The sequence below is a fragment of the Nannobrachium achirus genome (genome assembly GCF_963921795.1).
Source record: "Nannobrachium achirus genome assembly, chromosome: 12".
NCBI lineage: Eukaryota > Metazoa > Chordata > Actinopteri > Myctophiformes > Myctophidae > Nannobrachium > Nannobrachium achirus.
Window position 1 is genome coordinate 61,366,523 of NC_137832.1, and position 17,897 is coordinate 61,384,419.

General features: G+C 39.9%; 1 protein-coding gene across 1 annotated transcript; it reads left to right on the top strand.

The window, feature by feature from the left end:
* Positions 1 to 1,693: 1,693 nt before the first annotated feature.
* LOC308295212 (uncharacterized protein) lies at positions 1,694 to 17,897 on the top strand. Its single transcript, XM_080738215.1, has 12 exons — positions 1,694 to 1,746; positions 6,183 to 7,443; positions 8,337 to 8,439; positions 9,962 to 10,080; positions 11,019 to 11,207; positions 12,156 to 12,234; positions 13,234 to 13,358; positions 15,066 to 15,273; positions 15,749 to 15,844; positions 16,434 to 16,499; positions 16,957 to 17,042; positions 17,212 to 17,897. The coding sequence occupies exons 2-12, from the start codon at positions 6,381 to 6,383 to the stop codon at positions 17,364 to 17,366; spliced, it is 2,289 nt and encodes a 762-aa protein (XP_080594341.1). The 5' UTR covers positions 1,694 to 1,746; positions 6,183 to 6,380; the 3' UTR covers positions 17,367 to 17,897.

The window sequence follows — 17,897 nt, forward strand, 5'->3', positions numbered from 1 at the left end:
TTTTTATCTGTATCTACCATCCACTTTGAATGGAAAAATATCTGGAGAAAGAGCTTTTTTTGTATCTGTTATCTGGCCCATTGGGAATGGGCCTATAAATTCAAATTTACAACATTTTACTGTATTAGATACAGTTTACTGTAAATTTACAGTAAATTACTGCCTACTGAGCTGCCTTACATTCACAGTAATAGTGTAAAAATACAGGCAACTACTGTAATATCACAGTAAATAACTGCAATACATACTGCTAAATCACAGTAAATTACTAACATTTCACAGCTGTGAAATTACAGTAATTTACTGCGCAATATTTACTGTGAAAATTACTGTGAAAGTAATGCAATTATTAGCCAGTAATTTACTGTAAATTTACAGCGAATTATCTTACAGTGTGGTAACAGTTTAACAGTTTTACACAGTTTCACACTGCCATCTAGTGGATAAAAGGCTGTCATACATCAAATATACTGACTAAAATAATCACTAGTTTAGTTTGGTTCTTACCTTGATCAGCAGTGGATTGTTCAGCATGGAATCTCTGACCACGCCAACATGAGCAGAATGCATCTCCCCTCTCTGATGAATGAGAAGAGTGTTATTATGAATAGGCTTATAGTATATGCTATCTATCAGTCACCCGAAAAAGCTGCTATAACCTTTCTTCTTCATTTTCAGGCCAGGGATGGATAAGTGGGCACTACTATAGGGACAACTATCTCTGGATATTTTGAACATGTTATATTCGAAAATAGGCTAGACATGATGTGAACATGCACGGTACATCATCATTATCAGTCTTAATTCTATCCTTCAACTTCTTATTTATGCGCCAAAAATGACTGAATATGCAGGTTTTGTAGCAATTTCTAGCAATTATACAAATATTAGACCCTGTCCAATGTTTAAGCATGTTCTAATCATCCATCCATCCAATCAATGAATCAATCAATCAATCAATCAATCAATCAATCAATCAATGAACTTTGTTCCGAAAAAAAGTCACAAAACATATCCCTGTATTCTTTCATAACATCTAGTTTAGATTTAAATAATTACAACAGTAAGTAGAAGTTGCTCCATTAGGCTATAGTTAGCCTACTCTGGCCTAAATCAAGAATAGTGGTGGTGAGTATGTCAGTATGATGATGATGATACAGATTTGAAGCAATGGGCAGCATTCTGTTTAGCTTTTGGTTTGTTTTGGAATTCGATCGCCTAACCTCACCTACTATAAGCATCTAGCCTACAGCTCAGCAAGAGTAACCTAACTTACACATGAATCATTTGCTCTACAACTCCAAACTGAATTAACAGATTAGATTTCATAAAGGCTAGTTTATTTTATCATCAGTTAAATTAAGTCCAGACGTTATACTCTACCTGTAGTGTGGCTCTGCTGCTCCTTTGGTGTTGCTATGGGAACCAGACGCTAAACAATGACAAAGTCACTGAAGTTGACTTTTAATTTTTGTGAGAAAAGATCGAACAACAACAACACAAGAACATATTACAACAAACACACAAATAAAAAACACTTCCCCGATAGTTCATCCTATAAATTAATCAACAATGCTGCGTTATTTTAACGTTAGTCTACTTACAATTAAACGTAACATGTAGTAATTACACACTCCAACCAGCAGGCGGCAGCAGCACGGTTAACCCAAACAGTTGGTGAGTTGACGCGCATGTGCTGTGGAATACAGGAAGTAAACAAAGATCCACGCTTTCCACGCTGCTTACGTGAGTCCTTTTCTGTCCTTTTATAAATCTATAAAAGTATAATTTACAATGTTGTTAAGTAGCAGATGCTTTCATCCAGAGTCAGTTACTTAAAAAGTGCAACATTAGAGTACATTGCATGAACAATATTGTCACTAAAATGCCATAAAAATATAGTGCAAACTTAGGGTGACCATATTTTCAGCCACTCAAACCGGGACGCAAAACACTGTTGCCTAAAACTGGGACCCTAAAAGCAATGCGCACGTTACCGCGCACGCGCGTGCCCATTCTCTAACGTTCGTGCACGCGCACACACGCACCGCAGGGTTGCAAACAGGCAGTGAGTGATTGACAAACAGCCTCAGCGTTGAATTCAGACACGCAATGAATTTGTTCCTTTTTCTGATTGGTTAGGTGAGCATGTTTTCGTGAAAAGAACATGATAAATGTCTATGCAACCACTGAAACAGCTACTATTATTTTAATTCTGGTGAAAACCGGGACAATTTTGCAGTGAATGTTGAAAACCGGGACATATTAGTGTTTTAGAGATATTTGTCGGGACACTGGGACACGCAGCTTGAAAACGGGACTGTCCCGGGTAAAACGGGACGTCTGGTCACCCTATGCAAACTTTCTAAGTTCTAAGCAGGTAAACAACATCAAACGTAGGCCTATCTGTTTGATTGATTGAATATTTTTATTAGACAACAATTAAGAACAGTACAAGTATACAGTCAATACAAAACAATGTAGTTCAGTTAAACACCCTGCATAAAAGGAACGCCCCAAATAAGTCCTTTACGGTCTTGTTTACATCGGGGGTCAATTCATGGACACTAACCCTGAAACATGCACGGGCGTCATGTTTCAGGGCTATTCATGGACATGTCTAGAGTAGAGCCCCTTTTCCACAGGCCCAACACCACACCACTCCACACTACACCGCCCACTTGTGCCAGGTTTTCCACTACAAGGACCTGGGTAGAGTGGTGTGAAAGTGGTACTAAACGTGGTACTAAAACGTATCCAATCCAGAGTAGTTCTGAGCTAGGCCAAACAGGGCCAAACACTTCATAATGACTGATCACTCACTGACTTTTCATTTAGACCACCAGGATATAGTTGTAATACATGATAATATTAGATTCCATTGTTATATAATCACTGTTATAATCTATTATAGTGTATTATAATTATCATAGTAATACATTAAAACTTAATAGTGTGTTATAATCACAGTTATAATCCATTATAGTGCATTATAATTAGGATAGTTGTAATACAAATTTATATTGTATTATAATCACAGTTAAAAGGGTCAATTTGTTTCTTAATGATAGGGGTACTTTTGTGTAATGGAAAATGTAGATATTTTTATGTGGTGTGGTGTGGTGTAGTGTGGTGCTGAAGCTACAGTCGAAAAGGGGCTTATACAACATGCAATCTACATTCTTAGCATAATGTGCACATATACCCTACCAGTCAAAAGTTAGGACACAGCTAGCCGCAAATTGCAACACTAGATTTTTTTTATAATCGGATGAATCTAGGGTTGCAATACCTCCCATAGGGATACAATGCATCAAAACAGTTTTTTGCTATCTGATTGTATTAAACGACTTCAAACTCACCAATATTGTGTCTCTATGGAAAGCTTGGAATTTACTCTTGCTATCTGCAAAGTGTTTGTATCTGAAAAATCCACCATAGAATTGTTATGATTTATTTTCTGTCAAGAAATCCGAGCAGACATGGTTTATTTTCTAAGTGTTGAACCTCGGAAGCGCTCGTCTTCTATAACGCCATGTCCCGCTGCATCCTGCATAATGTGACATTTAGAACCAGGTGGTCACAGGACCGTTGAGGGATTTTCCACGAGCGCTTCCAAACTCCAGGACTTGGACAAAATTATCACCTGAACCAAATTTCTTGGATAGAAAGTAGCTTCTAACATGTCTACTGTGGATTTTTCTGAAACAAACACTTTGCAGATAGCAAGAGTAAATTCCAAGCTTTCCATAGAGCCGCAATATTGGTGAGTTTGATGTCGTTTAACACAATCAGATAGCAAAAAAAAACGTTTTGATGCATTGGCTGCCTATGGGAGGTATTGCAACCCTAGATTCATCCGATTATAAAATAATCTAGTGTTGCAATTTGCGGCTAGGACACAGCTTCACATAAATTCAATTGAATGAGAAGCTGTCCAAACTTTTGACTGATAGTAGTAGTAGGGTACATTGTAACATATCACTTATAACACGTGAACAAAGACATAGCCTTATATTAAGACGCTCCTAGCCTAGCACACATTTTTGAAGAAAAATAAAATGAAAAAACCGTGCTCTGTGTGTGTGTGTGTGTGTGTGTGTGTGTGTGTGTGTGTGTGTGTGTGTGTGTGTGTGTGTGTGTGTGTGTGTGATCGTTGTTCTGTTCTGATTCATTGCAAATTTAGAAGCAGATTGTTAATGGAAGGCACTGTTTACCTTACAATAATGGCTGCTCCAAGAGAAGCTGATATATTTTGGTCTTTACTATTTTAAAGTTACACCTAAGTCTCTTAAAATAATCAAAATAAACATAAAACTTGATGCCTTTTAAAAGTATATATTGAGCGTAACTGGAGTGTCGTTCAACTTCTGACTGCACAGATCCAGAAGTAATAAATAAGTAAATTAGTCAGCAGTCAGTCTGTTTCTTTTGACATTCAACCTAATGGCTGTAGCAACAACCCATAATGTAATAAAACCGAAATAAATTGTATGATGATTATTACATTATGAGTTGCAGTTGCTTGCTACACCGTTCATCTCTGTTGTTATATTAGCTGATTGTTTGTAAAGGCTTTTTTGTTCTTTTTTCTGAAGTGGTCAGTTAAACCACTTAAAGCTATACTGTGTAAGATGCTCAACTAGTGGTCAGTAGCCCTATAGCAAACCGCGGTCGCGTCTGCGTCTTTCGGCCGTTTTCGTACCTTCACACCCCCGCGTCTGCCTCCACCTCGCCGAGATCTATCTTTAGAGGGGTCCCTGGTTCCTGTGCGTTCAGGCATTCCGGAGAAAAGGACTCCTTCACCCTGCCTGGTAGGCGAGATTACCTTTTGAGTATAGAGACACACGGGCGACTACAAATATGGCCGCCATAGCGACCCCACTTCAAGATGCGCTGTGATTGGCCGGCAGTGTATAACCCTCGCTGTGATTGGCCGGTAGTGTGATGACGTAATTTTTCCGCGAAAACCGGGGCCCGGTCAGGATCACAGAAAACATATAAAGAAAAGGCTTTAGAACAGGCTTGTCAAACTCATTTTGGGGTGAGGGCCGCATTGGACGAAAGGTGACTTGATGAGGGCCGCAATGGTATAACCAGCCGCGGATCGGATGGCATGCACACCCTAACTCCTGTTGTCTCAAGTCACTGCTATAGCTAGCAGTATAGCAGTATATCATTTTCCAAATCGTGTTCATTATTAAGTAAAATAGCTACTTTGATTATTGGTGTTACAGTTGCAGCCTACAAGAAATTTGGTACGAGAAATGCTATTTTGTTTAAGTGCCAATTAGAATATATCATTTGATAATAGAATAATTATTTTTATTTTATTTTATTTTGAGTAATGAACAATAATGGAATATTCAGAAAATATCAGTGAATAATAAAACTTAATATTATTTTTCAAAGTTTTGAAAAATAAGTTATTTTCTTAACAACATTAATTTTCATGCCTAATATGTGTAATCTTTGAGTAGAGTTCGGATATTGCAGGTATGTTCAGGTATATTCATAGCCAGACCCACCCTCCCCCCATTCCTAGCAATGCTGTCATCTTCAAAGAGAGAGATTGCTGATCACTTAACATTCCAATCAATCAACTCAATTGCCAGCACCTGGTGGCTGATTGAGTGGAGAGAAAGCTAGACTGCAGAGAGCATTAGTTGGTTACTTCTTTTAAAAAATCATAACTCTTGACAGGAATGGGCTAGAGACTTACTTTTTTTCCTAAATGCTCAGAAATGTATGCTCTACAAGCCTGGGGCCGGATTGAATCATCTCGCGGGCCGGATCCGGCCCGCGGGCCGTATGTTTGACATCCCTGCTTTAGAAGCTGAAAATAACGGAGTGGGTGTTCTAAAACTTTAGCGATTTAACAGTTAGGACAATTTTAAGATTTGTTTTATAAAAAAAGTTACATGGTATAACTTTAAGTATTGTGCAAAAACTGTAAAAACAACCAAGTTTGTAGATGGGATATTTCTCCTATGACAGGCCCAAAATAGGCATGTCATTTTGAAAGTGGTTCATGTCTTACTATGGTCTTGGTCGGGTGGAAACTTCATTATGTTCAAAACTGTTACTTTTCAGGATTCAAATAAAAAAATAGCCTGTAGTATAATCAAGTAGGAAGTTAATTTACAAAAAGACAGAGTAACTGTAAGTTGACTGTTTTCCAGGTGTGTGTATAACGTGGCTGACAACGGAGCGAACACGGTGACGTACCGTCGTTGGAACGGAGACAACAGCGCCTCCTCAGCACACCTCCTCATTCAACGTACCACACCTCCTCAACAACTCTCCCTGAGCGCACCTCCTCTGCTGTGGTAAAGTTCCCACCTCCTCTGCTGTGGTGAAGTTCCCGGTGGTTCGGTTCGATGTTGCCTTCTGTTGACATCAGAACTGCTCCTCCTGCGAGGAGCATGAAGAGGAGCTTGGAGGAGGCTGGACCTCCTTCACCAGTCGACGTGGACACGCCTGAGGAGGACCCGGAGGAGCAGCAGCAGGAGAAGAAACAGAAGAGGAAGAAGAAAAAGAAGAGACAGGAGGGACAGGAGGAGGTCTCCCAGGTGGACGTAAACAAGGAGACGACAAAGAGGAAAAGAAGTGTGGAAGTGGAGGGAGCTGAAGTGCCGGAGAGAGAGACGAAGAGGAGGAAAGGAGGAGAGGGGGTGGAGGAGGATGTTGTGACGGAAGGGGACAAGAAGAAGAAAAAGAAAATGAAGAAGCTAGGAGAGGAAAGGACTCAGGAGGGGGTAGAGGAGGCCATGGTGAAAGAAGACGGAGAGGAGAAGAAGAAGAAGAAGAAAAAGAAAAAGAATAACCTAGGAGAGCAAACGATAGAAGGGGTGCGGGAGGATGTGGTGAACGGAGAGGAGAAAAATAAGAAAATAGTAGAGGAAACCATGGCAGTGGTAGAGGAGAACGTGGTGAACGGAGGGGAGGAAAGAAAGAAGAAGAAGAAAAAGAAAAAAGTAGTGGAGGAAACGATAGAAGTGGTAGAGGAGAGACTGGTGAACGGAGGGGAGGAAAAAAAGAAGAAGAAAAAAAAAGTAGTGGAGGAAACGATAGAAGTGGTAGAGGAGAGCCTGGTGGACGGAGGGGAGGAAAAAAAGAAGAAGAAAAAAAAGAAAAAAGTAGTGGAGGAAACGATAGAAGTGGTAGAGGAGAACGTGGTGACCGGAGGGGAGGAAAAAAAGAAGAAAAATAAAAAAGTAGCAGTGGAAACGATAGAGGGGGTAGAGGAGAACCTGGTGAACGGAGGGGAGGAAAAAAAGAAGAAGAAAAATAAAAAAGTAGCAGTGGAAACGATAGAGGGGGTAGAGGAGAGCCTGGTGAACGCAGACGGGAAAAAGAAAAAGAAGAAGGTTGTAAAACCGGCAGAGAGTAGAAGAGGAGTGGTGGAGCTTGGTGGAGAGAAGAAGACTGGAACAACACAAGGTGATTTCCATGTGTCTTTGAGCAAGGCACCACAAAATGAGTCTGTACTGTAGAGATTAGTGACCGACCGATAGACTTTTTTGTGATCCGATACAATACCGATTCTAGAGAGGGGAGCCATCACCGATACCGATACGATACCGATATATACATATATATAAAACAGGCCTTTTAGTCTTTATTAAAGAGCCACAGACCTCCAATCTGCTGTGCTCTAACTGGACTGGAGTCTCATTTCTCTCCTAAAGCCCTTGAATATGTTGGAATATGATTAAGGATTACTGTGATTATCACTTTTCACATCGCACAAACCATACTTGTAACTTTCACTAGCCCCTAAAAAAAGTTATATCGGTCGAATATCGGTCACATATCGGTTATATCGGTCATATCGGTCGCATATCGGTGCATATGGTCGCATATCGGTGCATACCGATATAGCCAAAAAGGTCATATCGGTGGCCGATATATCGGTCACTAGTAGAGATCCTCTGTTGATGAGATTTACGGGCGTACTTGTGGCGCAGTGGTAAAGTAACTGCCCCACCACCGCAAAGTCTGGGGGTTCCAATCCACTGTGGTGCATCCGGCTATTTCGAGGGTCTATTGATATTGATTACAAATTCTCCCCATTAACTCATATTGCACAGTGAAAGAGGTCTCAAAGTCATACTTTTAGCACATATTAACAAACACAGACAAAGGACATTCTGAGAATATGTAATATAAATTGTTTTAAATAAAAAAAATACTACTTCTGTTGATTGAATTGGGAAGAATCTGCATTCGGATCGCCAATCTTTATGAGTTGAGGCATTCATTAAAATGAAATGAATCTTATGCTGTGATAAAGTCTATGTTGTTCTGATCCTAGCAGTCTATCTCCATTTCAGAGGCGAAGAAGAAGAAGAAGAAGAAGAAGACAGACAGAGGACAGAGGAAGCCACGTGAGAAGGTAGACCAGAAGATAGACCCCACAGACCTGCCAGAAGACCTGTGAGTAGACCAGTGGTTCTCAAACCTTTTGAGAAACACATTGATATGTATTTGGCCACGGTCCCCCATCTGACATTTGTTTGTGCAAGGGACCCCCAGAAGAAGTTTGTTAAAAAAACAATTTAAAAAATAGCAGATGTACAAGATGTACCATTTCCAACATAAAAGATAACTAAAATAGCAAAACAACACGGAGGACTGTAAATGGAACTGAATTCATAATGATTATTGTTATCAATATTATTATTATTCTTTATTTATTTCATATTTGTTAATTCATCATTGTTATTCAAATTTTGAACCACATAAACCCTAGCATTCCTATTCTGGGATGAATACAGTGATACTTGTGGCACCTGATGCTTTCAAAGGTCAGCGGTAGGGCAAGGTCAGAGTTGAAGCCCATCCGAAACGTTGGAAGGAGCATATGTGTTGACCTTTGGCTTCCGTGTCAGCTTCTGTACCCGTTCAGTTTTGGCCACCCTAATCTAATACCTGCACTACATTCAGTGTGCAATTGTGTTGCTATATTTCTAACTGGCCTATGGATTGGTTAAAATGGTAAATAGTGCTAGTGCTTTTATCCAAAGTGCTTTACAATGTGCACTCACATTCACACACCAACGGCAGAGGAAACCATGCAAGGCACAACCTGCTCATCGGGAGCATTGGTGTCTTCTTGCTCAAGGACTCTTTGACACAAACCCATGGGGAGACCCGGGGATCGAACCGGGAGCCTTCTGTTTCCTAAGCAGCCTCTCTACATCCAGTGCCACTGCCACCCCATGAAATACCTTGTATAAAATACTCAGGGTTCCCACGGTCATGAAATATTTTGAAATTAGAAAAATATTTTTCCAGCTCTGGAAAAGTTTGGGGATTGATCAAGGTATTCAACTATTCATAGTTTTTGACTATTGATTTTAATAATTAAAAACATTTTCGAAAACATGTACAGGTATAACATGTACAAAATGTTTTGGAAAGGTTTTGGAAATTAATTGGTAAAAAGGTGTGGGAACCCTGAATACTTTACTCTGTAGTGATGATATACCTTGTCTCTTAACTTCTAACTTTTTGAGTAAATTAATGCTCTACTTGATCATACTACAGTCAATACTATCACACGAACGCATCAAAAGTAGCAGATCTGCAAGCTCAAAGTGCGGTACAAAGCGACACGTTTTGAGCTTATAGATCTGCTACTTTTTGTTATTTTTTTATTTGAAACCATGAAATGTAACTGTTTTGGTAATGTTCCTGATTTTCCTATTTTTTGTACTTACACTTAAATATATATAATATATATATTTTTTAATCTTATGTCTTACGCTTATATTTTGTACTTTTTGATTTGTTTACTGCAAATAATTAAGTTTTGTGTCAGAGAGCAATGCACCAAGACAAAATGCCCTGAACAGTATGTGAACATGTTGGCCAATAAACTGAACATATCAGTTATTATTAATATGAATATTGTGTTTGTATTGCTATAATTCTTCTCTATGTCTCTACTGTCTAGATTAAATGACCCGGATGTGAAGGAAGTCCTGGAATATTACCCTGGCGTCAGATCTCGCATAGTGATCAAAAGACTCCTTAGATATGACCTGCACCGTTTCCGAGAGTTCAAGAAACAAGGTACTGACACAGAAAACTGACAGATTACTGACAGATACAAACTAATGACACAGAAAACTGACAGACAACAATTACTAATAACTAAATTAAAGCAAAGCAAAGACAGACTACAGAAAAAGTAAACCGGAGGAGCCAAACTAAAATATATTTTACTCCTAAGGCATAACGATAAAGAAACGTAAACCTTGAACCAAGTAGTTAGTAAATGTGATTAACATGAGCCAAATGTACTGTTGAAATAATTAATATGTTATTATATTATATTATATTAATATAATAACATTTTCAGAAATCTCTGTGGGAAAAATGAATGGGCTTTTAATTTGTGGAACCACAATATGGCTGCAAACTGCTATGCCCTATAATCAAGTCACTCTGGAATGATAAATAATGGCAGTGTAACCATATAGTAACTGAACCGAAAAATTAATTTTAATTTGCAACGATCTACTATATCGATAATCAAACAGCTAAATATCGTATCGTTTTACAATGCAAATGATCAAATCTATTGAAGAAGTACTTCTGACTTGTATTTAGCAATTTTAAGAAGAAAAATTAAAAAAGGAGTTCTAATTACTTTTCCATTCCATATAGCTACTCTTGGTCTATCGATAAATGCGTGCAATCTGTGTGTTCATGTCAAGGTACGGATTTGTCCATACATGTATGTGTTGAAATGTAATGTCCTTGTATTTGCTAGAGAATGAAAGTGTTTATTTATTTATATCCATAATAATAAATGTTCCCTTTAAAACTCTGCACTATTGACATGAACCACTATCGTCCATGTATCGTATCGTCAACCATGTATCGTGATGCGTATCGTATTTAAATGTATCGTTACACCCTTAATAAATAACCAATTCTGTAAATGGCTCTTCTTTCTTTTTCCACCCCAATCCATCCCCACCACACACCCACCTTCTCCTCCACAGGGATCTCGTTGCGAAGGGGAAGGTGCACGGTTGCGGAGAAGCAGCTGATCAGGAGGAATATCAATGACCTCTTGGTTCTGACCGGCATCTCCTCAACGCAGGACCTGTTCTTCCCCCAGCGGACCAACCATGAGCGGGCTAAAGCCATAAAGAAGCTCCGAATCCAGCACAACTTCATGCAGACGATGGGTAAGATGCTTACACAAGTATCACTGTCGACAGACATTCGGTACATTTAATAGTTAAATCACTGTCTTTATATCCACCTTTATCACATGAAAAATGTTTAACCACTTAAGCCATATATACCTTGTCTCATTGACTGCTCTGTCACGAGTTTCCTGAGTTATTCCCGTTGTTTGACACCGCAACGCTCGAGTTTACCGAGTTGGAGCCGAATTTGAATTTGAATTTCTTTTTAACTTCCTATTATCTACTACACATGATCGCAAGCGCGAAATTGCATGTTTGATCCCCAGACCAACCTCATCTTTCAAACATGGCAGCGGATTTCCAAATGTTTTTTTTTTTTTTTTTTTAAAGCTGTGAACGGCGTGCACACTATGGATTGCATGGAAGTATATGGAGAATTTGGCAGTTCAGCCTCAAAGTGGCACTTTTTAAAGGACAGCAAAGCAAATGAGTTAAGACACATGTAAAAATAGCGAATCTACAAGCTCAGAGCTATGAGCTTGTAGATCTGCTATTTTCAAACAGGACCTCACACTGTAGCTCCCTTGAAGCTCCCTTGAAGTGACTTTCCATTAAGGAACCAGGCTCGAAGTGACGCTTCGAGACAATTTGCCTTTCAGATCTGCTATTTTCACAATGTTTTATTATTTTAGAAAAGTTATACCTATAATGACAGGCCTAAAATAGGGACCCCAGGCTCAAAGTTGAACAGCAGCAACATAAGGTTTAAGGCCCATTCCCACTGGGCCAGATAAACAGATACAAAATATCTGTCTCCATTCAAGTGGATGGTAAGATACAGATACAAAATATCTGTCACAGATATTTTTTTATCTGTATCTGGCCCAGTGGGAATGGGCCTTTAGAATGATAATACCTAAACATTATCAATACACTTTCAGACATGAGATATTTGACTTTGTCTCTCTCTCTCTCTCTCTCCAGCGGAGGGTCTTTACAGGTCATGTTTTCAGGTTTATACCCTAGCCAAGAAGATGATTGACGAGCTCAACCACTTGGGCAGGTCAGAGGTCATCTCCGTCATTTCAATCAAAGTTTATTCATATGGCACATATCCAACGACCAAGATCCAACCAAAGTGCTGAACAAGAACAATTTAATGACAATACTCTCCATCTCACAGAACCACTGTAACTGTAGCTCTGTGACTAATTTTTCTTTCTACAGGAACTGTATTCCAAAGGATCCATTGTAGTTATTATTTAGTCACTAGCTCGTTTTAATACTTTTCATATTTTACAGACACACTTAACCACGTTAACTAATAATAATAATAATAATAATTAAATAGTGAAAAGACACAATCACAAGCTCACAATGTGCCTAGCCTGGGTGCCAGCCTGTTCGCTCCGTTCCACAATTTGTTTTATTTCTCCGCATTACAGTCTGGAAAGCCTCGTATCTCCAGGGGGAGATGGGACATACAGTAGTACGTGGCTTTCCAGCCACCGCGGCTTCCGATTGGTCTGTGGTGCGGGGCGGGACAAATGATGACGTAGCTAACCTTAACCCTACTCTGATTCGTTGGAACAACACCCAATCAGTAACGACCTCGTTACGTCACAACGGACATTCAGAAATACGAGTCAACAGAATCATTTCCAGACTGTGATGCGGAGAGACAAAACAAATCGTGGCTACAATGTGTTGTATTGTATTTTGTACAGGGGCTATTTTCCTTACTTCAACGTTTAAGTTTAAATATGGAGGTTTTCTGCCAAACAGCAACAATATACACCATCTTAGTCATTATATATATTAAATATATATCATGTATATATTTGCATTACATTGTGTTCTTACAAGTCTATAAATCTCCCCCATATAAGCCCCTGCTGTCTCCTACACTATTTTCTGTCTTTTTCTCACACTGTCTGTCTCTCTGCTGTCCTATTGTCTCTCTCACCTACACTGTCTCTCTCTCTCTCAGCTCTCTTACTAGCTATGGCCCTAATGGAAGGATCTTTTATTTTCTATTGCTCTGTTTCCATTGCCATGAAAGGTTTGACGAGGAGGAAGTTCACATGCTGCAGAGGCTCCAAACTCGCCATGGTAACAACTGGCGAGAGATCTCAAAGAGCATGAACCGGAGTGTTTACGCTCTGCAGAAACGATTCGCTCACATCGGTAATGACACACACACACACACACACACACACACACACACACACACACACACACACACACACACACACACACACCACACACAACAGTGACAACACAGAAATGTGTGTGGGGAGGAATCAATTGGCATAACCACTAAACCAGGTAGGAAAACGTAGGGTAAACAAATGATTGGCTTCTCTAAACTATCCATCCATCCATCCATCTTCAACCGCTTATCCGGAATCGGGTCGCGGGGTTAACAGTTCCAACTGAGACCTCCAGATTTCCTTATCCCGAGCAACTTCCTCCACTCCCTCAGGGAGTATACCGAGGCGTTCCCAAGCCAGTTTGGAGATATAATCCTTCCATCTGGTCTTTGGTCTGCCACGGGGTCTCCTCCCAGTGGGACGTGCATCGAGGACCTTCCTAGGAAGGCGCTCGAGGGGCATCCGTACTAGATGCCCGAACCACCTAAGCTGACTCCTTAAGTAAAACATTTTTAAAAGTTTTTGTCACTTTGGTGTGGGGTTTTTGTCACTTTGCTACCATGTCACAGCCATGGTAGCCCAGGCTCAGTAAGAATAAAAAATACACTTTCGCTACTCATCAAAACAAAGACACAGAAATGTGTAAGATATTGAAAGCCCCTAAAGCCATCTTTGTTTTGGTGTGTAGCGGTATCTTTTATTTTTTTACTACAGACGAGAGGGTGCACAGCCTTTCCTGCGGGTGACATAGCGTTAAGGCAGGGGTTCTCAAACCTTTTTCTAGCACGACCCCATATTTTGAGGGATTATTTTTGGAGACCCCATTAAAGTAGTTGAGTTATTATCCCGATCCCTCCGACCTTTACTGCGTGTCACCCCCCTATCTCTCTCTCAATTTCCTGTCAGTCTACTGTATATCTATCTATAAAGGCCCCATAAATATATTTAAAAAAAACTCATATTGTATACAACAACACACCTATGTAATGTTAACTCATTTAATGCCACCCTTTCACCACTAGAGGGTGCCCAGAGTGCCATAGACAATCCCATAGAGATATGCTGGTATATGCAGAAGCCCTGCAGCCATGACTTGCCTGAACACTTTCCTTTGTGCATGTACAGGAAGAGGATGAAGTTAGCTTGAAGTTAGCTATTGGCTACCAAGCATTTTAAAAGCCTTATTTTCGTCAACTTAGCCATGATTAAACCTTGCACACCTCATGCATGGGAAAAAAACAGAGAAGAATGAGCTCTAAAAAATCCAATGCAATCCTGGATTGCATTGGAGTGGATTTGTGCAGTTTGTTCACAGCTTTCAAACAAAAAAAATCCGATTGGAAATCCGTTCAGGCATTCTTGAGATAATAGCCATTATGTTTTACATGTTATGTAAACAAACATGGCCGCCCTGTATGTTAGATGGGGTTGTATGGGGGTGGAACATGCAAAATCGCGATTGAAATCATGTTCACTAGATTTGATGGGGTCCAAAAAAAAAATTTCAAAAAAAAAAAATTCAAAAAAATTTTTTTTTCTTTTTTTTTCTTTTTTTTTTTAATCACGAGATATCTCGTGATTGGCACTATGGGATGCGATGATATATCCCGAGATATCTCGTGATTGGCACTCATTGAGTTTAATATAGATAATTAATCTGCTTGGTCGTAAAAAAAAATAAAAATAAAAAATGTTATTAATGCGTACAGCTGTCTTGTCCCTTTCTATTTGTCTGTATCAGCTGAGAAGCATGGTGTCTGGGAGAGTGACGAGGAGGAGAGGCTGAAGAAGGCCATCCGGCCTATACTGAAGAGGCGGGTGGGTCCACACCAGACGGGCTCTGCTTCAGGTCCCTGGCTGACCAGTGGGCAGCTGTTTAAGAACCTGCCCTGGACAAGACTCAGCAAGAAGGTCCAGACACGATGCTGGACTCAGTGCAGAGAGAAATGGTCAGTTAACAATTATTTAAAAATGAGTTGTGTAACGGCTTGAGCCCTGCCATCTTCATTATTGGGGGGGGGGGGGGGGCATTCACCAAAAATAGAACATCTACAAGGCTGCAACGTTGCGACACGTTGTGGGCTTGCCTTGTACATTTTCCAAGATTTGGGGCCCTATTTTCGTCCCCTTATCCCTAAACTTCTTTGCCTTTTTTTTTTACTTTTTTTTTTTTAAATATTTCAAATAGCTGATCTACAAGCTCACAACGTTTCGATGTAGATCGGCTATTTGAAGTATTTTAAAATGTTTTTCAAAATAGTAAAAAAAAAAAAAAGGCAAAGAATTTTAGGGATGAGGGGTAAGGCATGGACGAAAATATAGTGCAAAGAGTAGAGTGAAAAAGTAGGGCTGGATACACGAGACTACTATCCAGTTAGCATTGGTCTGTCTGTCTCACATTATCCCATCTGTCTGTCTCCCCAGGTCTAAAATATTAACAAAGAAGATGGCTTCCGACCAATGTCCGGCATTCAGTGGAGGAGTGAAAGCCATCCGGGCTAAAGTCAGGCTCATTAACGTGTATGGCCATCTGAATAGCACCAACCTCACACTGCACCAGGCTACACCAACCTCACACTGCACCAGGCTACTCCAACCTCACACTCATTCATTGGAGTCTTTTGAACTTAACTGTTAAAGAGAGTTAAAGTGGCCATATTTTCCTTATTGTACTCAAACTAGCTGGCAGCATTGGGTTTGTTACCATGGAGATGTCTCCCATCACATTGTGATGTGTTTCTTGACACTCGACTTAAGGTCATTCCCACCGGGCAAGATAAAAAATTGAGAATGTTATTTTTTTTTGTATCTTGCCTGGTGTGAATGACCATTAACCAGTATAAAGCAGCCTAGTATGTACTAGGCTGCAAAGTATGTACGACTACACAGTATTTGCTAGAAGGTTCTGAGCTTGCATGTTGTGTGTCAGTCAGTGTCACTGAGTAATGCTGGATAGCCGAAGCGTTTGTGATATAAGGTATAATGAGGAAATAAAATAAATATTTGGACAACGCACCAGAAGAGGCAGAGCGCGGTGGTAACAGAAACAAGTTGATGATCGTGACGATGCTAACAATGCTGCACTAAACATGTATGATTTATCTTCTAGGTTGTACAACATGGACGTAGAGGATCCAGCTCTCATCGACTGGGATGAGGTCGGCTTCACTATCGGGTAACTTAACTCATTCACTGACCCAGTAAATACATACAGTACACAATACAGGCGCTGCCGCCGATTTTCTGTTTTGAGAGAATCCAGATCCGCAAGCTAAAATCTGTTACTTGCAGATCTTCTACTTTTGATGCCTTTATTTTGTGTGATTCTGTAGTATGATCAAGTAGGCCTTAGTAGTTATTCATTTATGAAAAAAAAAAAAAAAAAAAAGAAATATATATATATATATATATATATATATATATATATATATATATATATATATATATATTCAAAACAAAGTTTGAATATTGAGATGAGAGTTTCTGCCCGACAGCAACAAAATATTACGTAGGGGAGGCAGGGACTGAAGTGGTGTTGTGTAATACTAGGCAGTATTTCATGTTTTAGTATTAATATGCAGTGTATTGTAGTACTATGTACTGTAGTATTGATGTGAAGTATTATTTTCCAGTGAAGTGAATGACCGTTACGTCCAGAGGAGTTTCCACAGACTCAAGGTTACATCTGTCCCCAGGTGGTCTGAGTTGTCTTACCCTGGTCAGTATACACTTTATGCACTCACGTCACGTCTTCACCTTTTTTGCTGGTTCAACTTTATGAGGTGCTTTGCAGCCTATATCGTACAGTGTGTGGCCTACATTTGCACATAGTACACCTCTCAACTGAACAGTCGAATTTCCTCTTCTCTTCATCCTACCTCCTGTAGAGATCATCGATTTCCTGCAAGAGAAGGTTCTCCCCAAGTTGGAGGAGCATCTGAAAGAGGCAGGAGAGACAGACACAGACGCCCCGCCAGAGAAGTACTACCTCTCCCACATCTTCTCGTCAGGCGAGGAGGACTCTGGTCTCACTGTGGCCTAGTGAGAACATCAGTCCACAGAGGCCCCCTTTCTACCAACATAACCTTTTTTTTTTTCTTTTTACTTTTACATGTTAATACGGTATTTCTACATTGCAGTGTTGATACTTTAACTTAAGATGATCCGTGGGTCGGCGGTTCGAATCCGGCTCCTCCTGTCCACATGTGGAAGTGTCCATGGGCAAGACACTGAACCCCACATTGAGTCGGTCTGTGGTAGCTTGCCACCATTGGTGTGAAGTGAGGACGCTGTCGTCCACTGCTTGCCGCTTCATTTCCCAACATACAATATGAATGAATGAACCATTGTAAAAGGCTTTGAGTACTTAGAAAATAGCTAAAAAGCAATTCATTATTAAGAAATTTGTATTTTACCACCACTGACCTGAGTCCTCCTGGGATCTTTAATAGACCACATAAATGTTTCCCTTTACACCAAATACCTTTGCTTAAAATAGCAGATCTACAAGCTCAACTAGATCTATTATAGCTGAATGTGGACACTTCCCTTGGAGGATTCGAGTGAGAGCCTA

What these genes read in the sequence shown, in the direction of transcription:
- LOC308295212 (XM_080738215.1), top strand. Translation starts at nt 6,381, where the DNA reads ATGTTGCCTTCTGTTGACATCAGAACTGCTCCTCCTGCGAGGAGCATG. An exon ending in ACTCAGTGCAGAGAGAAATG is followed by an intron (nt 15,274 to 15,748) that starts GTCAGTTAACAA and finishes CTGTCTCCCCAG; the next exon opens with GTCTAAAATATTAACAAAGA. An exon ending in AAAGTCAGGCTCATTAACGT is followed by an intron (nt 15,845 to 16,433) that starts GTATGGCCATCT and finishes TTTATCTTCTAG; the next exon opens with GTTGTACAACATGGACGTAG.